This window comes from Passer montanus, unplaced genomic scaffold (genome assembly GCF_014805655.1).
Source record: "Passer montanus isolate IOZ18808 unplaced genomic scaffold, ASM1480565v1 scaffold12, whole genome shotgun sequence".
In the NCBI taxonomy this organism is placed as follows: Eukaryota; Metazoa; Chordata; class Aves; order Passeriformes; family Passeridae; genus Passer; species Passer montanus.
In genome coordinates, this window is record NW_024358722.1 from 12,252,283 (window position 1) to 12,279,258 (window position 26,976).

Sequence of the window (26,976 nt, forward strand, 5' to 3'; positions counted from 1 at the left end):
CTTAGAAGTGCCTTCCAAATTCTTTGTTGCACATCTTCAAGTACAGGCACCAGAAACTGAATGCAGGACTCAAATAAGAATAACCTCCTTGCTTCCACTAATAGTCAAGGATCACATTCACTGCTGATAGTTCCAACAGCAGCTTTCTGTATATTGCTGTAACTTTAACACTCTTCCTCACTTCTCTTTAGGTATTTTGAGACATTGTGTGCCATAAAATGGTTTCTGTTTGACAGGTGTATTTCCCAGCTTATTAGGAATAAAAAATACACCACGTTAGAAAACAAACAAAACACACACACACTAAATAAACTCACTACAAATCCACCAAAACATAAAACACTGTGCTTGTATAAAAGGAGAACTTACTAACAGGTACAGGGTCTTTCCTGATCAGAACACACATATAACTAACCTGCAAATGAATGAGCACGAGAAACTCTTCAGAGTTTGTTAGAAATACAGGTATTTGTACAGCAAGCCACCTTCCTATATAAGGTAATTTCCAATAAAGTAGCAATTGCAATTTTCCTTCCCCTGCAATCTCCCACACCTAGCATCCAGATTCTCAGGCTTCAAGTATTATTTGCTGGGCTTTAAAACTGCTATAAGTTCTTGGAGTTCTAGAGGCCTCTCAGATCAGGCAAGCAGACATGTTTAAAGAAGGAACACTTTGTTCAGCTGTAGTAGGGTTAATCTCACCAGCTCACAGACAGTTAAGCTCAGGCCAGAGCAGGGCTTTCCCACTCTGAACATCACATGACTTATGACTGAACATCACATTTCCAGCATGGAAATGTCTTGTAATTTCTGAGTTGTTTTGGAAAGGCACTGTCAAAGGTTTCCACCAACATACTGGTCAATAAGAGCAAGAAACACACATTCATTATGCAGGATAAAAAAACCTCTTTGATCTCGAAGTCTTTTTTTTTTTTTAAATACAGAGACTTTTGTGGTAAAGACACTGATCTATGGCTTTAATGAAAAAACCCAACTGACCACAAAGAGTTCAGATCTTCAATCTGACAGAAAGCCTAGACAGCAGCAGGTCAATCACCTCTTTCTGGACCATTTAATGAGCTGTAGCTACAGGTACATATATGCATGTGTGCACACACAGCTGCATGTATACACACACACCAAACTATGGCCAAGGAACCACAAAAGTGGGACAGAAACCACCACTTTCCTCAGTCAGCTTGAAAGGTGGTGGCACTTTGTGTCTCTTGCTCAAAAGGAAAATAATTTTCAGAGGATGCTGCTCAATGTTTCACCAATTTTGTGTCTTCTATTTCAATCTTGCCTCCCAGTTACCATTTCTAGTTAGGATTACAGCCTGACCAAGGTATGATATCTAGCATCATCACTTCCAATTTGTTTGGTTTTTTTTGGATAATCTCCAGCCAAGAAGAACTACTATGGGAAAACACAGCAAAAAATTCTTCATCCTGCTATGCAAAAGAAGCCTCAGCTTACAGCAATTCATTATCATATTCTCTGAACTTGAAGCAAGCAAAATCTGTAAACTCTAGTCAACTCTAGAATGAAATCAGATTGAAGAAATGACAGTAGCATGGGATTTTGCTGAGAAAATAACAAGAGAAATTTCTGCTACAAGAGATAGGGATTAACAAGCTGAAGTATGTAAGAAGTGCCAACCCTCCTCCTCCTCACTCAAGTGGATCCTGCTTTCCTACAGAGTGATAAGCAGAGACTATTTATGAAGAGCAGGTGAAGGTCATGTTATGTGATCTACTGCCTGTGAGTCTGGATACAGTTCAGCCTTTTATATCACAAAGGAAGTGTGAAAATTATGTATGAAGCAGTGTATTTCCAAAATTATTCTGGATCAATTTCTAGAATTGGCAAAATTCTATTCCAAGTCAGTCATCTTGTAAAATTAACAGTTAAGCTTCGCAAGTTGGTCAAAGAACACGTAAGATACAAAGTTTTGGTATAAAGGACTCATTTTAAAAAAGAGCTGTCAACGTGTAAGGTGTCATTCATTTTAATTTCCCTCTTAAAAGAGCAAATTAAAAAAAACCCTACAAAAGTTTTCAGAAATACAGATGCATGAAAATTTTAAAAAACAACATGGTAATAGCTTCCATATAATCTAAGACACAGTGATTATTCCCACCTGTAAAACTCTGCCTCTTGCAAGACTCCCCAGACAGCAAACCCTCAAGCAGTCTCCTCTCCCTGCAGCGACTGGGTATCACAAGTGAACTGCAATTTTTTTTCTTCCAGCTGCATGCACTAAGTTGTGCTGAAGAATTTTAATAACATACATACACCAGCCAAATACTGGAACTTGCAAATAAAATGTCAGAAAAAGAATCTCTGGATATTCCTGCCAATTCCTTCACATTAAAAGACACAGAAATGAGTGTAATACCAAGTGTGTGTAACCAGCCAAACAGAAGTGCTTCCCTATGTCCTGTAAACCTGACATTAGAACCTATGTGCTTCAAAAAACAACAGCACAGAAAGTACCAGTCAAGAAGCCTAGTGTCCCCTGCCATTGCAGTTTGTGGAGCCTGCTGGAACAGGTTTGTAAACCAAAGTTAGAGATCAGGCAGAAGTTCTTATACTAAGAGCACACCTCCAAATTTAAACAGCTGCCTCTGCTGAATCAAGTTCAAATTTACTCCAGATAATTCAAGAAGCAACAAACTGGCATCTGTGACTTTCTAGGAGAAGGCTGCAATACAAAATCTTCAAAAAACATTTAAAAAAGAAGTGTCCAAAAAACCGGCAGTACCAGTTGACCTGCTGGAGTCACTGGTGGAATCAGAAGCGCGAGTACGCGGTTCTCTGCTGCTGCTGCTGCGACGGAGGCTGGCCCTGCTGCTGCTGGAGACGAACCTGCTGGGAGTATGGATCCTCAAGAGACTTCACAAAAATAGTTGTTTTAGGCCCAGTTTTCCAGACGATACCATTTGAATCTATCACAGAGGACTCCACGGTGATGTTGTGGGTGCCAAGGATCACAAAATTTAGCAGGAACTGAGTGCTGAAGTAGTCGTTGTGCGGTTCCACCCTCTGCTCCATTTCATTGGTCATGTTGTCAAGAGGAATCTGAGAACACAGATGGAAGGTTAAAACACCATAAACCTGCCAAAACTAAGTTTTCAGGTCTCCACTTGAAGGAAAGAGGAGAAAAAAGGAAAAATCTGCTCACAATTCTCCTAAACTAATACAAGTGCATACTTGACACAGCTTGACAAGCTATCAAGTCATCTTCCACCTGAGGTTCTACTTTTCCACAAAGTAATGTGAGTCAAACATCACACACTTCCTAGTTCTGTTCTTTTACAAGCCATTGACTTTCTCCTATTCTCCCTCAAAAACCCAAACAACAAAACTGACAAAAACCTACCCCAAAACCCACCAAAATGGGCCTGTCACCAAGTATCACATGTTAGCAGAACCTAAACCTCAGGCATGCAACTTTTGATAATACTGTTGACTTAAGTTCCACAAACAAAATAAAAGAACCTTAAAATGACTATCAAAAATTCTAGAGACTATATGGTAGAGAATAATCTACTCTTGGTTTGTTTGGTTTTTTTTTTTCCCCTGTGGAGTTTTATACAATACATAACTAGGGTGAGTTTTCCTCATCTCAGGCAGACTCCTAATGACTTGTTCCAAACATCACAAAGCCTCTTTGTTTGGAAGAAGAGCTGTTACAAAAAGGTATTGACATCTTGCAGACTTAAAAATCCCAGATCCCCTCCACAAGTTATGCTTGGCTCTGGCCAGTGCTTGAATGTCAACTGGCAGGAGTGAAAGGATTACAGAACCACCCCCATTCATCTCATCCTGGGAATTCTGCTACCCAGAGACAAACAAAAGAACAGCACAACACAGCAAAAAAGCTTAAGACTCTCTATTCTATCCACACCTTATAGTCTTGTCCAGATTTGCTCTGCAGCACTGAAGAGACATTCAGACAGACAGACTGGATTTTACGGAAAAGGCCTGGTTTAGATCCGTGCTGAACCACTCCTTCCACCTTGAGGGCCAGCTGCTGGTTGTTCTGTACTGCTATAGGCTCTGCTGGGTTCCTTGGAGATGGGGATAGAGCGAGCTGGAACACAAGTAAACAGATAAGAGTGCAATTATATGACTCCAGAAAAGCAAACAGAATTCAAGGATGAAACAGGACACGTTATAGAAAAACTTCCAAGGAGAGGTTGGGTAAGAAAATCAGCAAATGGAAACACAGACATTATCAGAGACTCATTACTGTATTATTTAATAAACATCGTCAGCAATACTAGATATTATCTTTGTATCAGTTTCATTTACTTTACTTCTTCAAGAGATGTGGAAAAAAAAATCTTCCACAGAACAGCTGTAGGTATATTAAGCTGAACAAAGAAGCAAAATGCAATAAGAGTAAATATTTAAAACTTAAGCTTTCACTTTTCCCAGAAAAAAAGAAGCACTTGAGTAAAACAAAAAAACCCCACAACCTTAGTCATATATAGTCATTCTTAGTCAGTGAGCTGATATATAGGACAATTTTCTTCCAAGATAGTGAACATTGCTTTTTAAAGGAAAAAGAAAAAAAACAAACACAAGTCTGTAAAAGCTGCCCTCCCAGGACTAGCATTATTTATCTTTGCAGACTCAGAATCAACAAAAATTCCAGCTACATTTTACCTTTAAGGCTTTGCAATCAAAGAACTGAATCTTACTTGCCTAAGTGACAGTCTAGTGCTTCTGAACAACCATACATACATGCTATAACCCAAGTGCCATTTGCAGTTATGTATCTTCACTAAAAATCCTTAAGCTCTGTGCCTTCAGTATGGCTTTTCTCATGAAATAAGGACTTCCTAAAGAAATTTGAGGCCATATTTGAGCAGTACTTACCTTAATACTTGTAGATTGCAGCTTTTGGAAAAAGTACCTCTGAAATGAAAGGGGCACCTTCAACAAGGCAATGACAGCATTGCACAGACAAGCTGTATGCTGCAAGAAACAAGAGCCAAAACAACTAAGAAAAAATATCATTCATGACACAGGCAAAAGACATGTACCTGAGGTACTGAAACAGCAGGAATTTCTATTTCAAGTCCAAAAATATATTAGTACAGTCATAGAATTATAGCCACTAAGATTACAGTGACTATATTCAACCTCTCTTTTATGCTCTGCCCCTTATTGAAGGAGGTATTCTGCTCTGGAAAAAAACAAGGAGGTCAAGTAAAAGAAAAATACAAATCTTTCCAGCCCTAGTGTTAGAGTTGACAGAGCAGGATCTGCGTGAAACACTCCTACACACAAACTCTCAAAAACTCCCTTACAAGCAAAAAGACTGGCATCTATCACAACTTAATGCAATAGTTAAGTTTTAAGCCTCTTGTCTACTCTTCCTTTCCCTGCTGCACCATGCCTCTGGCTCAGATGAACACAAGCAGTGCCTTGGTGTGCAGCCAGCCACAACCAAGTTTACAGGGTTTACCTTTGCTGTGGCTTAAATGATTTACTCCTCTATTCTGTGTGGAACTGGTAAGGACTGTTTGATTTAGAAACCAGGCAAATAAATGGCAACCATGCCAAACCACCTTGTTCCCACTAACATGCACTTCAGCTTCAGGATGCTCATGAGCAGCAAGAGCCAAAGGCAGCAGCCCTGCAAAGGAGAGCATTATCAGCTCACTGTTTGCACCAGCACACTGCACACTGTGCTCCCTGATGCCCTGCACTGATAAGAGAAATGCTACACTCACCAAGCACAGTGCTCACCACCAGGGACCAAAGCCCAGCTGCTGGGTGGGAGGGGGAGAATTCCTCCACAGCAAGAACATGAACGTACTCCAGTGTTTGCATGTGAGTGTGGTGAGGGGTGTGACAGAGACCTGACAGTACTTGTAGTTATCACAGCAAGAACATGAACGTGCTCCAGTGTTTGCATGTGTGTGGTGAGGGGTGTGACAGAGACCTGACAGTACTTGTAGTTACCCTATCAGCAACTGCTGTGCTCTTAGGATGGGAATTTTAGAAGTATTATTTTTAATCAGACCAGTAAGGTTACAGATGTTTTAGCAAAATGGTTCTTGAAGTATTTTTAAACAAGAGTGTCTCTGTAGAGACCATTTGAGTCAGTAATGTTAGTTAACTGAGAATGCTTCCCACTTTCTTGCCAACCACAGTTACATGGAGTTCTAGGGTTTTGGCCCCTTTCTCTACACAATATACATTTAAAACTGTTACTTGCCAAGTAAGACACAGGAGCATACTTCCTGTTGAGGGATTCCACTTCCTCTAGTACATGATTAAATACAGACATCATTCTTCTTTCATATTCACTTTCAACATGAGCTGTTCCATTTGAGCTATATTCCTGGAAACTAAAAAAAACCAACATTATGTCTAACTTACTTTCCTCATCATAACCTGGAAGGCACACTACCAAACAGATGTCACAAGACATTACAACATGAAATCCATTAAGAAATGTCTTTCAAACTGTTTACTCTGTTCTTTAAATTATTTTTCCACTATAACATTTTCCCTTTGCATTTAAATCCTTCTTAACTACCACTTATTCACCACTTCTGTCCCCACCCTCTCAGCTGAAGCACTGACAGGTCTAATAACCTCAGCATACTTACTTCCCTGGGCTTTTACTTAAGCCTGCAGTGTTTATAACAGTCATGAAAATCTCACAACACAAAGCAAGAATGCTAGTCAGAATTAAAACTAAATCTCCAATTTTATAATCTTCTCCTTTGAATAGAATTCCATCTCGTAGACACCCAGCTTCATACAAATTTGACTAATACACCTTCTAAGCAATGCTTAATTCACAATGAGTACTGCAGTCACTTAAGAGGATGTTCACTTTTATTAGCTATAAAATCACTGAGAGATTTTATCCACAGGATTTTCCATTTAATCTCAGCCTGGGATTTTAAAACACTGATTCAATTCATCAGTACTTCAACATTGTTTTCTAGTGGATTTAAGTTCACTGTTAGAAAAACAGCCAGAAGTGATGGCTTTACATTAAAAATTTGAACTAATGTAGTGCGTGTATTTTCACGACTTTGAAGGAAGCTAAGGTGCACTTACAAGTGCAAGCAACAGGTATGGGATCTAACACATAACAACACAAATTAAGTAGCTAAAGGAGAGATTAGAAGTTCAAGTCTATATTTAAGATAACTCCAGTATAGTGATCTCAAGAGCAAAATCAATATGAAAAGCAGAACCTAAAAGAGAGTCCCCAATCTGCCAGGTACAGCACATCAGCAACAGATCTTCAAGCATGCTCAGAATACAATTAGAAATGTATACTGAGAAACTTTCTGGACATTCCTTGAATTCCTAGGTTTAAAGCTCCAAGGATTTATTAATAAGCAGAAAAGGAGTATGCAGTTAACTATCAAACCTACCTTGCAGATTCTGGATCCAAAATCAGAGCTTCTATTGCATGTGAAATCAGCAGGCAGCTCTGCTGTTGTCTGATATTAATACTAAGGAGTTAAAAGACTTTTGAAGTTGTCACCTAAAGCAAGAAATGCAGTATATTCGGTGGCACTTTTCCTTGCTTCTATGAAGTAGTCCTACAGTCATTACTCATTTAGTGAACAGAGAAGAACTGTGAAAATACCAAGTTAGAAGTATGATACCAAGTTTTGTGTCATAACTTGTTTATCAAGTAATTCCAAACAACAATATGGTAATGTTTATTTTCAAATAGGTTTTAAGCAATTGACAGCTAATTTTTATGTTATTAACTTTCAAAATTATTTTGTGGCAGTCTTCAAAGAAAAGAGGATTCTTATGCTTCATGCTGTGCATGTGAGAAGGAAAGCGGACAAACACTAGGATTTTTAAAGGATACAGTTCTACATTCCTTAGAGTTGCTGAGTCTGCATCAAAAGATGACTGATAGAGATCTCCATACCGTGTAGCCAAGTTTCGGAATTCCTCCATTGAGTGTTTCATCTGCAGACACAATGTTACTAAGCAAAAACACAAAGCAAAGCAAAACAAAACCCCACACATCCAGAAAACCCCTACACTGTAACATACAACACTGAAGGAATAAGGCAGTAGGAAGAAGGTGAAGTGCTTCTTCACTCAGATTATGATTACCAAAGTGACAGACTGTCACTTAAACAGGTATTAAACAGGTGTTTTTCCTGCACCAACAAAATCTCCTTGGGTTAAAAGAAAAAAGAAAAAAACTCCATCAACAACGTCCTCCATCCCCTACTGGTAAATCAAACTGCTCTGTCTTTCAATGACCACCTGCTGGCTGGATTTAGAACAAACATCCTTGGTGCTCCTTATGGTACCAAGGCAGTTGCCAACTCTCAGCGAAAGGAGTTGCAGAATCATCCTCAGGTACATATATTCTTCCTTAGTGTACTCAGAGCGTCTGAGGTGTTTCAAAGCAAGGTGTGAAAAGCCTTGCTGCAAGTTTGAGTGTAGCAAGTGACTTGCTACTTGCATATCCTTGGCAGCTGTGTGCTTGACGGGAGGAGAAAACACACGTGCACGTTCAGCTTCAAAACACAGCCTGCTACAGGCAGGTGTTTTCAGAGCTACAGGTAAAAACCAAAGTCCACAATTCAAAAAAAACCCACTTCACAACTACTTTTAATTTCTTTTGTTAAATATGTTTGCTGAGAAGCAAAATTCATACCAGAGTCACAAACATAACTGCACAAGAGTGGAAGGGGAGCACATGCCTGGTTGGAGATGCGGCCACACCTCTGGAGATCATTTCCCGACGTCATAGCGATCGTTGTGGCAATAGCTGGGGGTGGACTTGTTTTGAGGCTGTTGCAGGTACAAATAAGTTGAGAAAAAGCTTGCAGAAGGTCAATCCTGAGTTTCACAAATCCACATTGAAAGCTCAGAGGATTAAGTGGCGTACTAGCAGCCTGGAACACAGTAATAGGAATGTTGGCAAACTAGGTCAAAAGCAAAAACTATAAAATTACACTGCAGTGTCACTGAACAGTCTCATCAGAAAACTGAGTCCTCAAGTTCAATTCTGAAAGCTGTTTTTTTAAAAATTACATTTAACAGGTTTGCTCAATCATACTAAATATAAATTACATAGAAGTTACATAATTACTAAGTCATATTCCAAGCATGTCACCCTTGTAACAGATGTGACTTAAGCAGTTAAAATACTGTTAGGGCACCTATTTCCTCTTTTTCCAAGGCCAAGCCATTAGGCTTCAAATGACATTAGGCCATATAGTCTTTACCATAACAAAAACTACACTGAATTGGATGGAAAACAAGAAACACAGGGACTGAAAAAGTGATTCTCTGCATCAGCCAGAAGAGAAGGAATTGCCTCAAGTTACCCACAGCAAGAGGAAGGGGTGATTTTTTTGGAACTGTGAAATGGATGGGAACATTATGAAGGCACTGAACCTGGCAATTGATGAAGGCAAGAGACAGTCTAGCGATAACTAAGACGAGTAAATAACAGAATTCCAGGAGGGCAGACAAGCTGCTATTGTTCAGAAAATACAGTTCTATGAAGCTTTGTTCCCTAATAGCTTATCTGACTTCTAGAACCATCTGTGACAGCTTAGGACACCCAGGAGGGGGGAAACTGCAGTACTTGAGGTTTGATACTAGTTAAGCCAAAAACCCACTACTTATTTTTCTTCAGATTTTGAGAAGAACAAGCCCTCTCCAAAAACAAAGCACTAGGACTTGTTCTTAGACTCATCCCTGTCTTCCCCAGCGCTTGTTATTCCTCACCAGGTCACTTCTCAAAGAAAGAAGTTATAATCTACCCCAAAACCTTACTAAGAACCATTTATTTGCTGGCAGAAAACCAGCTAACTGGTTTCTCACAAAGCATCACATCATCTAAGAACTGGCTAAAGTGGGGAAACATCAGCGAGAACTGGCTAAAGTGGGGAAACTTCAGCCCACTGCAACCACTTTAAACTACTGAATTAGATTTCAACTGAAAAAATAAGACTATTTCATAATTAAACCATTAAGCTTCTCTTATCTATCACTTTACTTTTCCTTCTCCAAGGGCACAAAAAACCCACTTTTGAACTGGAATTGTTCAGTTTATTTTGTAAGGATGGCTTCAGAAAAGTTAAGCCTCTCTTATCTATCACTTTGCTTTTCCTTCTCCAAGGGCACAAAAAAACCCCAACTTTTGAACTGGAATTGTTCAGTTTATTTTGTAAGGATGGCTTCAGAAAACCCTCTGTGGAAGAGGGCTACACTGCACTGTAATTGCTCTACAGAGACTACATGCTTTTAAAGAGTAAAGTACTCATATCAGAAAGTCCAGACATTTTTAGTAGCACAAATTGGACTTGAATCTTGTAAATGGAAATATAAGCTTGTCTCATTAATACTGCAATTCACCTTAACTGCCATGGGCAGTAAGTGAGTTACAATTCTTTCTGAAAGTGACAGAAGTATTTCTTTGGCTCAGCCAAGTTCTTCAAACACCACCACTTGACATATTTGGAATTGGTGCTAACCAAAGGCTCTATAACTGCTTTGTTCAAGTTTTGTATCTTTAGATTACCAGCAGTGGAAAATAAATCCAATGCTTCCAATGAGACACATGATCTGTGCCAGAAAGAGCAGGACCCACTCAAAACCTTTGCTAACTCTGCAACCAAGCACACAGCAAGACAGATGGGGACTGTGGTCAATGTCAGGGACTCACTGACAAGTCCCTGTCCTCCCACAGGGAGAACCTCTTATCCACAAAGCAGAGGGACTTCTTTCCCTCAAGTGCACTCCTATGAAAGAACACTCTGCAGTGCAAGACAGAATTTTATGTTTATCAAGGAGGAATTGAGAAATTTTCTGACAAGGCGCTGTCTGAACATTTCATCACTTCCAAACCAGGCTGGCTGAACATCTGCAAGAGATTTACTGACACTGTGTTTTCCAGCTACAAAGTGGAGCAGCTACACAAGGCTCATCACATGCACCACTGGTCTGTGGTACCAGCAGTGCTGAGTCATGCCCTGCACTGAAACAGCAGCAACAGGAGAGCTCAAGTCAGAGAAAAGAGAGCAAAAGCCTTCAGCATCAAGACTGTCACGTGCATTTCATGGCATTTTGCTCCCTTGGAGAGGCTGAGTTCTACAGAGAACCAGTGAGTGTCTCTTTTTATAGCTGATACCCTCAAGCATGACTGGGACATTGTCCAGAGTGATGCAACAAGTCAGCAACAACCAGCACTAAAACACAATTTCCTCCCCTCTAACCTACAAAACCTGTACTTACTCCTCTGGACCACAACCATCCCTAAGGAGGGCACTGTGCCCAGAAAAGCACTATGTGCAACAGGAACTGAAGTCAGCAGAAGAGATGAAGACAGGAATCCTTCAACAGAAAAAAAGGCCCAAACTCCATGGAAGGGGTAATTAAATTACTGGATCACAGTATGACCGATTTAAGTATGTTATTTTCCTGCCTGTATTAAATATTGACATCTAATTAGTTGAGGTCCTCCTCTCAATGTCTTCTTGATGTTAGAGAAATCTTGAAGTGTTGAATTAAAAGCCTGATTCACTCAGCCAACAGTTAAACACTTCAGCAATGATGGGTCTTTCAGAGGACAAAAGTAGAAATTTATGCCATTGCAGCTTATTCAGGGACATTTTATTAAAAAATAGTAATATCTAAACTTTATTAAACAGTAATGTCTGAATTGTCATGACCCTAACTGTCCAGTGACTAAAACAACAAAGCAGCTTCAAAAGGCATACACAAACTGTATGTAAATATTGCTTCATGGAAACTAAAATATGAAAGAAAGAATTGTGTGAAGCTGGATCTTCTTTGCTGAAGAAGCAACTTTACTGTAGGAACTGAAGGTCCCTAATCGTTAATGCTTTTTTTTGTTAACAGACATCACACAGCTTCCTGGTATTTTTACCACTTCAGAGAAGCAGAAAGTATTTGCATAAAAGCAGGTACCAGTTGGATTTGATGAAACTGAATTGTCTTTCCCCTTCTTACTAGATTGTTTTTAGGATTCCATGAGATCACATTGTCAAATAGAAGGCAACATGAACTCAGCAGGAGGGAGGAAGACAATTGAATCCTTCTCTATATTTCAAGAAGACAGCAGCCAATTTAGGCCAATTCCCAGGCTTGACTATTACAATGGCTTTTATTCACCCAAAGCAAGGAGTGGAAAATTGTAGTATTGTATCATAACTTTAATTAAACAAGATCTGTCACATTTCATTTGATCTGATCAAGGCAGGAAATGAGGGGTGGAGAGAGAAGAAAAAGCAAAGAGATATCTAGCTAATCACACTTGGCTGAGTTACAGGATCTTTTCTCTCAAGATGCAGTGTGTTACCACTGAGATGCCTACAGAGTAGAACCAAACAGAGACTGGCAGAAGCCAGACACATGTAAGAACTTTCCAGAGAGTTAAGAACAGAATGCAAAGAGCCATGCTGCAGCAGCCAGAAACATCACCACTAGAGATGTGTGCTGACCGTCAGTGACGCTATTCCTTTGTGGTAGGACTTCAAGGCTTCGGCGATGCAGGAGAGCGCGGAGCTGTAGTTGTCCTCCTGCAGGCCTGCCAGGCACTGCTCTGCATGGGAGAACTCCTTCAGGCTGTTCAGCCAGAAGTAGAAGTGCTCTGAAGCCACTTGGGTCAGCAGGCTCTGGTACAGCTCTCTGGCCATGTCGTGGTTGCCCTGTAATGACAAGAATGTTTCTGAAAGGGGACGTGAAAGAAGGCTGGGGATTTCTACAAAAAGTACACAAATAAGAAAACAGGAACATCTCCAGAACTACTCCCAGCTTTGAAACAGAAATAGTGAAACTTTTTCCAATTATTTGATTGTGGCAATGCTATAATAAATAAAAGCACAAGTGCTTTCTTTATAGAAATACCAGCCTGTAAAAAGTATAGTATCTATTTACACAAGATAATTCAATAAGATGAGAAAAAAAAACCCATGGAAATTTACCTCAGCATCTCATACTAGGGTTTCTGTGTAATTCTAATCCCAACTGTGAATTTACTTAAGGGAAAAGGGAAACAGTATATTTTTCTTCCTTTCTTCACATTGAAGAAAGAGAACCATACCTCAGGATGACCTTCACATTCTGAAGAGCAGTCAGACAATACAGATTAGTATGTGCTCAAGAAAGTGCCAGGACATGACTTACTTCCTTCTCAAATACTTCAAAAGGATAAGTAAGAAAAACATTGTGATGGGATGAATGTCCCAAATATATATATTCATATCTGAATCTGCATTCCAGGGAATTAGGAGGGAAAGTTATTTTTATTTTTTCCCCCCATTCACTTTCTCCTCCCAAGTCCTACAATTTTCCTTATTCCCTTATCCAATTCAAAGAACTCTCTGGCATTCCTTCAATCACAGCAAATAATTTTTCTCCAGGTATTTTCACTTACCATCCTGGAAGCCTGCCTGGCTATCCTGTAGGCTGTCCACCCATTGGAGGCATTCTCAAGCTGCTGTTTGATAACAGTTTTGATTTCTGTGGACAAAGCTTTCTGACTGGAAACAAATATCACCGTGGCAAGAGAAACCTAGCAGAGAGTAGAGGAGTGAGAAAGAAAGTTATATTTCAGTAACTAAAGAAAAGAAGAAAAAAAAGCCATTTCTGTTTTATTTTGGGCTCAAAACTACATAGAAGATTACATATATATTTTTAATTGCAAAACTTCTCAGTCATATATCTTTTAAATAGTTACAGCAATCCAAGTATTTCTTGTAGATAAAAGTAACTTTCATTTAAAGAATCTCTACCCTGCCTTTTAGCTGAAATATTTCAAATGCTCCAAGAAAATTAACAGAAAGCTTGTAATTTATATTTTAAAATTCAAATTCCTTTCCAAGTATATGTGATGAAAGTATTTTTCTCTCTTACAAAATATTAAATCATTTGCCTCAGAGCACCCTGTATAAATGGAGCTAGCTGCCATATGGCCTTTAAACACTACTTTAGAAGTACCCCAATAATTCCAATAGCCAGGTTTGCCTAAGCAGTGCCATCTGCTGGAAAAACTAATGGAATACACTGCACAGTACAGCTCCATCTAGTAGATATTTCTACACTGAACACTGACATAAAGAGTCAGAAGTTAAAAGAAAATTGAAACTAGTGGCTACAGACTGGCACATCAACCTGGACACATAAATGCCTCATCTGCCTTTAAAATACAACCCATCCCCAACTGTCTATACAGACTTTATCCATCAAGGGAAGCCTTACCAAGAGTTCCTGCTTTTTATCTGTAGCAGATTGTCCAATTAATTTATAGAGGTCCATTAGGTCTCCTAGCATCCCATCTGCCAAGACAGGCAGCTGCATGGCAATGGCTGCCAGGCAGTGGCACATGAGGATCCTGGCATTGTCCTGGGCACTGTGCAGCTGTGCCAGCAGGGATTCCACCACAGACTGGCTCAGGTGAGGGCGGCACTTCACCAGCTTCACCATGCAGGTCAGCGTGATCTGCAACTCACACAATCCACAGGTACCATCATCAACACAATGGCCTCAAACCCAAAAAGCTAGGCATGCTTACTTGGCTGCAAGCAGGACTGCAGAAACACAGATCTGGGATTTTCAGAACTATGTACTCTACCAAAGATGAGATTTTTCTAATAGCCCAAGCTTTGTCCCCGAGCTACCAGCACTAAAAAACATCACAAATTCAAGAAACATTAGTAGCCCCTCACACCATCAGCCTTTAAGGTAAATAACTAGAAAAATTACTGATAGCTTCTGAAGTGGGAAAATAAGAATAATAATTTATAAAAATGTTGTGGTAATGTACATTGCATCTCCATCTCCAAAAAGCAAGTGGTCTCCAAGATTCTCTTTGTCCTCCACAGAAACCTCCATCCAATGTTCATGTTTTATTACAGCTGTTCCTCTGAGAGGAATGCTCCCAACACCTGCAACAATCCTCTTATCCTAGAGCTGAGAGGAGTTGTACTATGGCTAAGCTCAGTTTCTCTACTGCTCTGAACTGTGATGATGGGCAAACCAGAAAAATCTTCTTTTCCCTCCAGTCTGTTATGCTTCCACCAGAAAGGATCTGGTGCACTCCAGCCTCTCTGTTATACAAGCTGTTATTATAACTAACAGCTGTGAGGGGGAAGACAACACTAATGTCACCTTTAAGGTTGCCTGAGCTCCTGGGCTGTCATCTTGACTACAGAGAACAAGAAGAGCTTCTAAGCCAAAAACTGCATCTTGCTCCAAAGGCAGAAGATCTACAAAAAGAAAAAGAGTTAGTTTCTTCTCTGTTCTGTTCTCTGACCATAGCTGGTGTAATGCTTGCACTGCTGTTGCAGTCATGACAATTAAGAATCTTCCTAACACTTCTGCTTTGCCTTACTTTGATGACAAACAATTCTGCCATTCCATATCTTGGGTAACTATTCAGCAGCCTCACTGACACGTGCAAAGCATGCATTAATCTTGGGACTAAGACTTCTAAATGCCCTGCTATTATTTTGCAACAGACTCTGTGCAAAGGGCTTTCAAGGGTTGACCAACAATTCACTAGTCTTACAGCAAAGGTAAAACAAGAATTCATCTAGCACGAGGTCTATTGTGGGCAGTCATTTTCTCTAAATGACACAAAGATAGACCCTTCCCAACCATTCATGAGGTCATACAAAGTACTCCCTACTAGATTACAGTCCCCATTCTCCCTAACCAGCATGAGGGATCAGACAGATTTACAGCCAGGTTCACAGACAGGACGAGTTAATCCATGTTAAGTGCATCAGCCTGACTGTGAATAGAGCCACTTCACTGCCCTTGCTTTCCCTTACCTTTTTCCTGGCAAGAGGCTGAAATATTGGTCAGAATTCTCACTCCATGAGCAGCAATGCCACGGTTAGTATGGTAACAGCATTCCTGTGCTAGTTTTACCAAATCAAATGACCTGGCAGTTGTAGCAGCTGCTCCTAAATAAAAGCAAAGCAAATGGAACATAAAACTGTGCAGCCCATAAATATACCACAGATCTTTAAGTACATTTCTGCAAACTATTATATTGATTTGGGGGTTTTTCTTATGTTTAAACAATTGGATTAAAATATTTTTCTCTCTTCAGACAAACCCAGAGACCCTCTCATTCTTGAGCACCACACAAGTTAAGGCACATGAGAAAGAACATTTGGAGCTAAGGCTAATGTTTCAAGACTCAGAGAAATATTGCCTGAAGAAATATTATGTCTGATTAAAAAAAGAGCTGGTAAGTCTATTAATTATTAAGCCTTGCCAGAATGACTGAAGAGGATGCACTATTTTTTTTTCCATTTCTGAAGCCCATGTATTTGAGTTCAGAACACTCATTAGGCAGTTTGGCTGTCAAGAAGAAAAAAGAGCGTGATAATTTTGAGAACAAGATATCTGGAATCACTTTTAAATGTCTACTTTTTCTACAATTTCTCCAGCATATTGTCACAATATTTTGGTGACACCTGGTATTGCTGCAGGTGAAGCCCATAAGGGTGGAAGACTGACATGCCAGTCCACTCTTACACCATGAAACCTCCCTAGTACTCAAAAATTATGCAAATCCATGGTTTCAAAGCACCTTTAGCAGAATGCAGGTCAGCCACTTGAGAGGCAATAAGTTTCTTCACAAAATGAACAAAACTTGAAGACCCAAAGGAAAAAACCCTTTTCATATATCACACAAAACAAAACCAAACCAAACCATCATTATTCATGACTATACAGTGTCCCATTTTAAGCTGATATATGATGAACACTGTCTGACTCTAAGGGTTATAAAGTTCAAAAGTAGTTTTAGAAAATGTTACAAACTGTTGAGATGAAACTGATCAGCAGCAGAAAACCAAACTATTAAAATGCCAAAGGTAACCATCTAATCCAGTTTTCTTACCTGGAGCACTGCTGAAGTACTGTTTAATGGCAATGGTCCCTGATAATGTGGAAAGAACAGATAACATGCCCATTTTCAAGCTGTCATAAGGAGTGTTAAGAGCAGATTCACAGAGTGCCTAAAAATCAGCAGGGAAAAAATACAGAGATAAGAAGTAGCATGAGCTATCTGTATGAAAAATTTAGTTGCACTTCTCTCGGAAGTTTTAAGAATCAAGATTTATCCCACAGAAAATACTGTACTAAAATCAACAGCCAAGTCCTCAAGCATCTGGTTTAAAGGACTGAGGATGTGGCTTGCAGAAAAGTGACAGTGGGTTCTATATGCTAGGAAACATCAATTTTATGTCATTCATTAATTAAAAATCAGTGGCAAAAACATTATCTGGCCTCATTGATCCAACACTGTAAAAGATTTTAAGACAGTTTCAGGCATACTGATTATCTTGCATTGTAACAATCTGCAAGGTTCTATATAAATATATGTCTCTGAAGAGCAAGATTTCAAATGTCCTTTCCTTTAGCAGTACTGTGTCCAACAGGAGTAAGGTTCTTGACAAATAAATTAAAGTGTATTTTATGTTTTAACTCATTTGTAGTAGCATGTCTTATTTTTTTGCCTTTTACAGATCTTATCACAGGTCTTCTCACATTTAGGTTTGAATAACTCTTCAAATGCACATTGTTCTCAATTCCTTATGCCAGCATTGCTCACCATTTAGTCATTCAGTGGTTTTGGATGCTTTTTTAGTAAACAGGAGGGACAGTAATAAGAGACATAAATAGAAAATATAAGTATATTCCTCTTTAGAGTATGCCAAAACTGAATGACAAAGAGCCAGTAATGGAATAAAGAAAAACAACACAATTAGTTCCACAGAACATAAAAATAACCCCACAGTGTTTTTATCAGGTATATGTATTGTGTAAGGGTTAAATTCTAAACATATCTGTGATTTGTATCAATTAGTATTTTGCAAATCCACTGAATAGAATGGCATCAACAGACAGAGGAAGATCTAATGATCTCTTGATGTCTCAAGTCTTGAGTCTTGATGACACTGATGCTTAACTCCAGTGCTATCAGAGCAGCTCTCAGGGCATATCTCAAACACTGACTGTGAACACTGCCAGGAGCATAGAGGAGCTGGCAGGATGGACTGCTCTAGGCAGCAACAGCTTCTGAAGCTGATGTCTAGAAATCAGTGAAGCCTCCCCAGTGCAAAGACCAAACTTCCCAACTGACCTACACAGGGCAGACTTAAAATGCTGAAGAAACTAACCAATGTTTGTTGGTATAAAGGTACAAGAGGCAGGCCTTGCTATGAGAAAACGAGGGTCTGCTCCAGTCCTTGCTGTATAAACATATTCTTTTGTTTATATTATCTCCAATTTTTGGGAGAACAACTTCTCAACTCAAAATGTCAACCTGTTATTTCAGAAGTCAGAAAAACTCTTATTTCTGCATGCCATTCAGCTAGCAGCAGCAAGCTTCAGACAATCAGTTTTGTTTCCACCTAGTCACTGGTTGAGTTCTGACATCAGTGGAACTTTTCCTTATGCATTTCAATCATCAGGACATCCACTTTACTTCAAAACACTACACGACAACTAAAGGCACATTATCAATGCCTCTCACTTGTACTGAGATTACTATTGAAATATGGGATAAAGTAGCATTTTCTCCACAAAAAATCCATAAATCCATAATTCCTTAAAATTCCTAAAAAGAAATAAATTTCTGGAGTTAACCCATTAAGAATAAAGCAGTTCACTACAGCAAAAAGCTCTGCACACACCAAACCATCATCTCCAAGAACTGGGGACAAAGCAGAACCTGTTTTATTTCTCACATGATTGTTAATAAAAACCTGCATAGTTTTTCCTCCCAGCTGCCTTATGTTCCAACAGAACAGGATCCAAGTAGCTTCCAAGAGTAACAAAAGCAAAGAAAAAATGACCCAGGAAAAAGTAGATCTGTAACCCTCTGTATTAAAGTCTTGAAATATTTACTTTCCCATTAATCTAAACTGAAGTTATTTTCCATAGTGACTTCTACCAGAAAAAGGGGAAGGAGAAAAAATTCATATGCAACTGTGATTGAAAGAAGGCAGCACTAATACCTACAACATAACACAAGTTTCTCCAAACAGCACAGGTGCACTATAAACACCTTCTCATTGATACAACAGGAATCACAAGGCTACTATTGCAAAAACCACATTAATTCTAAGAAATGAAATCAAAATTCCATTTGTCCTTTCAAGTACACCTTGCTGGATGACATGCTTTGACAAATCCCAAAGGCTCTGTTTTGCACCAGAGCATTGGTGTGTACTCATTGTGGTAAGACAAGTGTAAACATCCAGTTTGTAACCCATTCTGTTACCTGAAACAGGTTTGTCAGATGGAAAAGCTATTTCCTCACAGTACAAAAGCCTCCTACATGGCACATGCCTTCTCTCTGTAATAATGCTTCAACTTTAATCCTTGAGTGTCACCTTATCCAACTGAAGACATTCTATGAGTTGCTCATTAATGCCTGGCTAGTCTGCTTGGAGAGTAACCTAATTTAATGGTATGGAGATGCATGTTATTCCTTTCTTTACCTCCCAAATCATTCCTCTGGAAAGAATTCTAAAGTTTCATAATAAACTTTAGCTTTAAAAAACATACAGACCTGAATATTTTCTCTGCTCCATGTATGTGGTGTCTTGTTGGCCAACAACTTCAAATCCTGGATTGCAAGCCTCTTCACAGCCTTCCTGGGGTCATTTTTCAAGTACTGCAACAAAAGTTGAATCTGCAAGAAAATAAATTCATTGTTTAAGAGTGATACTACTAGAAGTATTTTCTAAGGAAGTATTTTCAAAAGCACTCAGGAAGAAATGTTGACCACACAGAGCCAAATCGCTACCAGAAGTATTTTCTAAGGAAGTATTTTCTAAAGAAGTATTTTCAAAAGCACTCAGGAAGAAACGTTGAGCACACAGAGCCAAAACTAACTTGAAAAAGTCTGAACATGTTAGCCATGGTTTTAGTCTCCATCTCCACCCTGGCAACATCAGTTTTATGGAGTATTGGCTGTTGTGCTGCAGAAATACAGCCTAAATCTCCATGTTTACTGCCATTTAAAAAAAAAAAAAAAAGCACATTAAGTGTTCTAATGTTGTTTCAGTAGACTTAGGTTCAGCTCCATCAGAAGCATCATCTGAAATACAGAAGTGAGCAACAGCAGAGAGTTTCAGACAGATCAATGCCATTATCTAACAGCCACAGACAGTAGCCTTGCACGGCTATACAGGGCTGAAAGAAAGCAAATATATTTTTGTGACTCCTTTACAAAGATTAGCTGGATGAGTCTCAAGTGACATTGTGTTCAGACCTGCTCTATAAATCACATCCACAAAGCTCATTATCAGAGCATAAAAAGCATTGTATTTTTCCATCACTGTTCCCATTACTTCGTTTATAGTCCTGAATTTAAGGAACCAATTGAAATTCCTCAAAATTCTCCAAGAAATACACTTTAAACGCATTAAATATTCATGTGCTTACATTAAAGAAAGGCAAAAGGCACACTCACAACCCAAGACAATATACAGAAGTGCAAAGTGAAGCCTGGCTTCCACAGGCAAGTTGAAGTCTTTTCAGAAAAAGTCAGGGTGTTTATTTTCCTGTATGCTGATCTATCCTTGCTGATTTGAATTCCACTGTTGATCTGAATCCCTGATTTAGAACAAGACATGTGATGAACCCTAGAAAAGGTGTAGTGTGTTTGATACAGTCACCTGGAAATGGAACCAGAAAAGGCAAAAAATATGAAAGCAGCCGCAGTTTTCAGGGTATTCTTCCTCGACAGCACACAGGAGCAACCAACCCAGCACAGCCATCACTGTTTATTCTGATCAGCAGGCAGAATGTGAGGGCTTTTAAAATGCACTGTGTACTTCAAGGCAAAGGCATGACTCAGGAAGAGTTACCTGCTTGGGAATGTCAACCAAAGAAGATGCAGCAAGCAGAGTAAAGGTGTGCAGAGTGACAATGACCATCTTGGTGGAGGGGTAGGATGTCACCAACTGCTGCAGCAGCTGCCGGGAGCTGGAGGCCAGGCTGGCATCGTGGTGCATGTGCTGCAAAATAGGGATCAACTTCAGCTTCAAGTCCACAGGTGTGGCCAAACCTGCATTAAGGAAAGAAACACAAACAGAGTTAGTCCTTGGGCTGGCTTTTTTTGGCAGTTCTGAGGCACAGAGTATGCCTGGATTACTACCACTGCTGAAAGACAATTGTCCAAACACCTGCAGTGGCTTCAAATAACTCATATTCTAGCTAGGTGTGAAATGACAACACTATCAAGCACTTTCATGGTTGTTTGAGAAAGCTACTCTTTGCTTCCCAGCAGGTAACACACAAATTAACTCATCAGAAGCAACCTATGAGAGTCTATGCTAGTTTATTCATCACGCTATAGATGGGCTTATATTCTTAACCAATCAGGCACTTCAAAATCTTAAATTTTAGGAAGATTTAAGATAACCTGACAGATTATTGGTCAGCTAATTTAAAAACTCGAATCATCTAAGGGCAACAGCATTCTGATATCTAATGTATAAATATGAATAACAAAGAATTTTCAGAGACATTAAAGTTTTTCCTCTTTATCACTCAACATACACATGTACCTTGAATCATCTCGCTGATTTTATTACATATTCCAACAGCAAAATCCCTGTGGAGAAAAGAAAGTACTAACTGAAATGAAAAATAAAAAATGAAGTCATTAAAAATAGAAAAAAAATTCAAACAAACTACTAAACACTGTGTTTTAACAATTAAATTGAAGAAACCTATGAGAGTCTATGCAAGTTTATTCATCACACTATAGATGGGCTTATATTCTTAACCAAACAGGCACTTCAAAAACTTAAATTTTAGGAAGATTTAAGATAACCTGACAGATTATTGGTCAGCTAATTTAAAAACTCGAATCATCTAAGGGCAACAGCATTCTGATATCTAATGTATAAATATGAATAACAAAGAATTTTCAGAGACATTAAAGTTTTTCCTCTTTATCACTCAACATACACATGTACCTTGAATCATCTCGCTGATTTTATTACATATTCCAACAGCAAAATCCCTGTGGAGAAAAGAAAGTACTAACTGAAATGAAAAATAAAAAATGAAGTCATTAAAAATAGAAAAAAAAAATCAAACAAACTACTAAACACTGTGTTTTAACAATTAAAAGTTTTTACACAAAAGAGTGCCTGCCAAACCTCAGTCTTTTCAGAACCCCTGCATACAGGCATGACCAAATGAGAAAATGAAAGTTTTCAAAAACTGACAAGCAGCACTAGATTTTGCTAATATAATTTCTGTCAAATAATTATTTTTACACAAAAGAGTGCCTGCCAAAACCTGAGTCTTTTCAGAACCCCTGCACACAGGCATGACCAAATGAGAAAATGAAAGCTTTCAAAAACTGACAAGCAGCACTAGATTTTGCTAATATAATTTCTGTCAAATAATTAATGATTAAAGCTGCTATTCCAGTTCTCAATCTCATATTTGAGCTTTCCATTTTAGAAAAAAAGAAATCTTCTGAACCTGTATTCAGATCTCCCTAGATCGTTATTGCACATAATTGTTTTGCTATAAAGGACAGCACAACAGAAAATAGTAAGGCTTATGAATGTCAGTGTTAATGGAGTTTCCATTCTCTGTAATATGAGAAAGTGAAAAAAACCAGTTCTTACTTAGATTGTGCAGAAAAGTTGGCAGCAGCAAATATAGCAGCTTCAACTTCCACATTATCATGGGAATCCAAACTCTGGCGAATGCTGTGATGTGCATTCTTCCTTTCCGGAATGATAGATGCCATGCTGCCCAACATCCTACAGAAACAAATCACAGCAAAATCAGGACAAACAGTGATCATGAAGAAATTATGAAACCAAATAAAAATGCAGAAAAGACTGGCTAAAAGGCTATGTTGGTATAGATATGTGCTCTTTCATGACAGCTACAGAAATAAACAAATACTAAAAATATGTAGCTAAATGTAACAGGTTTTGTCTGTGGGTTTAATCAGTGCTTTGATAAAAATTTAAATATATTTTGATACCTTTTAGCTTGAAATTGGCACAGTGAGAAACTTACCGAAAATTCTTTTAAAATTAAGAGTTCACTACAGCATGATTTATTTCCAACATCTTTCACTGATGGTTATTAGTGAAAAAAGTGCAACACTTCTTGTGTAACTGCTAAAAAAGCCTATACTTTGCCAAAAATATTTCAAAGATACCTTTCAGACATATTTAGCATAATCCTGTTAAAGGAAGACTAAATGTGGGATTTATACTGATGGTAATTTTAGCTAGAGTTCTGTGCAAATATTTACATAGTTATCTAGCAATAACATTCCACAAAGTTTTGTTTAAGCAGCTCTCTTTCAACATGTTCTTCCTTATTGACACTATTCAAAGAGGAAAAAAAAAAATCAACAGAAGATTTTAAACTGAAACTGCTGAACCAACAGCTATTTTAACATTTTATTTGATGTATCCTGTGAATTGAGTAATTTAAGTATTTTTGTAAACTGAGAGGATTCCTGAGACTTGTAGCAATCTGTGAAGATAACCCTCAATGCCAGTCAACAATTGCAATCTTATATTAGAGCACTGAACAGGAACTACAAAAAACCATGCAGACCTATTGTATTTACAGATTTCTGAGACACGAAGGCAAGAAAGCAAAATCTCAAATGAAATACCAAGGAAAAAAGAAAGGGACATATGACCTAATCGATCAAAGGCCTGTTAACACCTCCCATCTCCCACTAGTGAAATCAGTAACAGTTCTAGATGGAAGTACAAAAAGAACATAAAGAGAGAAATACAAATGCTCTCTTCACATTTGAATTCACCTGCTGGAAGATGCAGTTAAGAGGATCATGTTGGATAGCATTAGAGACACAGACACCAAACCAACAGGACAGTGACATGAAAGACAGATTAATTTTATTTATTTTCCCACTTGATTCCCAGAAGTTCAAAGCAATCCATAATATATGAGCATTTCCTTAGAAGTTATTGATCAGAGATCAACTACCAGTCCCAGCTAGGACAAGGCTAAATGAAAAATAGGTGCAAGCATAACAAAGTTCATGTAAGTTTTGGCTGCAAGTTAGCAAAAACCATTCTGACACAAAAGGAAGCACTTTCACTTGGTCTAAAAATACCCTAGGCAAGATATGATATATTGCATATAGCTACTGTCTGGTTTATGCATACAACAGATTCAGTTTTCTTCTCTGGTGTACACAACATTTCAACACTGCAAATTCTGTCTTCTCTGGGACCATCCACCAAATTCTCTTCATAAGGGGTTAATAACCTTGTTCTTGTTATCACTAATCCTTATCATTCATGCCTTTTCAAGACAGATGTCTCTGTTTCTAACTCTATGAGGAATGTATAAAAAGCCTCCCTTTATTTCACTCACAGAATCACAGAATGGCCTGGGTTGGAAGAGACTTTAAAGACCATCTAGTTCCAAACCCCTTGCCATAGGCAGGGACACCTTCCACTTCACCAGGCTGCTGAAAGTCCCATCCAACTTGGCCTTGAACACTTTCATGGATGAGGCATCTATAATTATCTGGGCAACCACAGAAGTTGCAGTGCTTCACCAGACTCACAATAAAGAATTTTTTTCCCAATATCTTATCTAAATTTACTTTCTTTCAGTTTGAAGCCATTCCCCCTTGTCCTGTCACTACAGGCTCTCCATTGCCCTTGTAGGCTTCCCTGAGGTACTGGAAGGCCACAATTAGAGCACCCTGAAGCCTTCTCTTCTCCAGGCTGAACAATCCCAACTCTCTCAGCATTTCCTCACAGGAGAGGTGCTCCATCCCTTTAACCATCTCAGTTGCCTCCTCTGGACTCCCTCCAACAGGTCCATGTCCTCCCTGTGCTGGGGACCCCAGAGCTGGACACAGCACTGCAGGAGGGGTCTCACCACAGGGGAACAGAGAGGCAGAATCCCCTTCCTTGGCCTGCTGCCCAGGCTCCTTTTGATGTAGCCCAAAACACATTTGGCTTTCTGGGCTGCCAGTGAACATTGCTGGGTCATGTCCAGCTTTTCATCCACCAGCACCCCCAAGTCCTTTTGGGCAGGGCTGCTCTTGGTCTGTTCATCCCCAGCCTGGACTGATACCAGGCACTGCCCTGGCCCAGATGCAATACCTTGCACTTGGTCTTGTTATTCCAGACAACCACATTGAGAGCTACCTACAGGTCTGAAGTGAATCAGAATAATTCATCAGATTTGAAGTCAATCAGGACCACTCATGCCATACATACCGGAGCGTAATAGCCCGAGCAACCGGATCATTGCTGTGGATTACTGAGAAAACTCTCTTGACAAATTCATCCACATTTAGGATCTTCTCCAAGTGCTTCTCACTCTGCTGAGTAACTTTCAGCACACACAGCCTCAGGAAGTTGTTCCTGTTAGAAAATACACACATTTCTTTGTCAGGCTATTTTGAAACAAAAATTCAAGTACTTTAAATACTAAATTATTTAACTGCAACTTTTGGAACAAATTAAAACAAGGAGATATCTGTGCTTTAGAAACATTTGAGTAGACTGATAGAGTAAAATATTAACATACCATTGTTGTATTTTCTAGTTCACGTAATGTCAAACTAAAGCCCATTTCCAGGGAAATGAACCTGCTGACACCAGTGAGGAGGGGTGTAAGCAAATGCCTGTTTTGTGCACACATACAGATTCAAATACACTGGAAAAACACATTCAAGACTAAGACAGAGAAGACTTAATTACCACTGTCAAGTGCTGAGCAAATTTATTTTCCTTCCTGAAGATGAGAGTGAAGATTCCACAGCATCAGTGTTCACCTTTGTAAGCTTTTAAGAAGCAGCTTTGATTCGTATACATAAGCATCATACACATCACTTAGACAGCAGTCACTTGGAAAAGCTACACTTTGAGCTTTGTTAGAGATAACATTTGCACGTGTGATCATCCATCCATTTATCAGTTACGATTTGGGTGTGCTTATTCAAAACAAGCAAAACTTACACCAGTGAACTTAAACCAGTCAGGGAGAGAATCCTCAAACCAGGACAGATGGAAAGGAACTGTGTCGTTACCACTCACAGCCACTCCAGCCCACTAAAGGAGTGGAAATCAAGTTCCAGTCAAGCACAGGCGCAACAGACCGGGTGCCACAGGCCACACGACACGCCAGGCTCCAGGGCACTCCGAGGCACGGTGCGCTCCCAGGATCAGACTCGAACGGGCAGGAGCAGACCCTGTACAGGCGCAACAGACCGGGTGCCACAGCGGTGTCAGGCCACACGACACGCCAGGCTCCAGGGCACTCCGAGGCACGGTGCGCTCCCAGGATCAGACTCGAACGGGCAGGAGCAGACCCTGGGGCACTACTCACCCCACTCTGAAAACATCGGCCAGCTTTAGGAACGCCGAGTTGATGAGAATGGGGAACGGGTATTTCTGGAAGAGCCTGGGAAAACGAACGACGGCTTCGCACTGCTCCCCGAGCTTGCCAGACCTGAGGCCTAAAGGAGACAGCAGGAATTACCGCACTCCAGCCCCGGCTCCTGGATAAAGCGGCGCCAAGCGAAGCGCCCACCCCGGCCCCGCTGCCCGGGCCGGCGACAGCTCCGAGCCCGCGCGGGCTCACCTTTGTCCAGCTCCATGAGGGCGGAGTTGGCGTCCAGCTCCTGCTCGCCGTAGCCCGCGTCGGCCAGGAAGGACTTGCCGCTGGCCGCCATTGCTGCCGCCGGCCCCGCCCCGCCCCGCCCAGTCGGAGGAGGCGGGCGCGGCGCGCTCGCCGCTGACCAATGAGAGCGCGCGGCGGGCTCGGCGGTTTGGCGGGAGCTGTCGCGGCGCGGCGCCCCCCGAACCCCCTGAACCCGCCGTGCCCCCCGAACCCAACGTGCCCCGCCGCGCCCCGCCGCCTCGGGGCTCGTGGGGCGCTTACGGGGATGTCTGTCTCCTTGTAGGTTGG

General features: G+C 40.0%; 1 protein-coding gene across 2 annotated transcripts; it reads right to left on the reverse strand.

Moving 5' to 3' along the window:
• On the reverse strand, nt 1-26,754 carry INTS7 (integrator complex subunit 7). 2 transcript variants are annotated; one of them, XM_039697923.1, is made up of 20 exons: nt 26,650-26,752; nt 26,395-26,524; nt 25,281-25,427; nt 22,674-22,811; nt 21,594-21,640; nt 20,892-21,091; nt 19,589-19,711; nt 16,910-17,027; nt 15,828-15,962; nt 15,163-15,260; nt 14,254-14,493; nt 13,430-13,567; nt 12,495-12,701; nt 8,721-8,915; nt 7,868-7,971; nt 7,416-7,484; nt 6,236-6,368; nt 4,888-4,986; nt 3,911-4,096; nt 1-3,081 (listed from the first exon to the last, which is right to left on the reverse strand). In XM_039697923.1, exons 1-20 carry the CDS (start codon nt 26,738-26,740, stop codon nt 2,794-2,796), a joined length of 2,886 nt encoding a protein of 961 aa, XP_039553857.1. In that variant the 5' UTR covers nt 26,741-26,752; the 3' UTR covers nt 1-2,793. The 2 variants fall into 2 exon arrangements, with proteins under 2 accessions (XP_039553857.1, XP_039553856.1); XM_039697922.1 differs by lacking the exon at nt 21,594-21,640 and adding an exon at nt 22,008-22,054 and having other exon boundaries at nt 2-3,081; nt 26,650-26,754.
• Between the last annotated feature and the right edge of the window lie 222 nt (nt 26,755-26,976).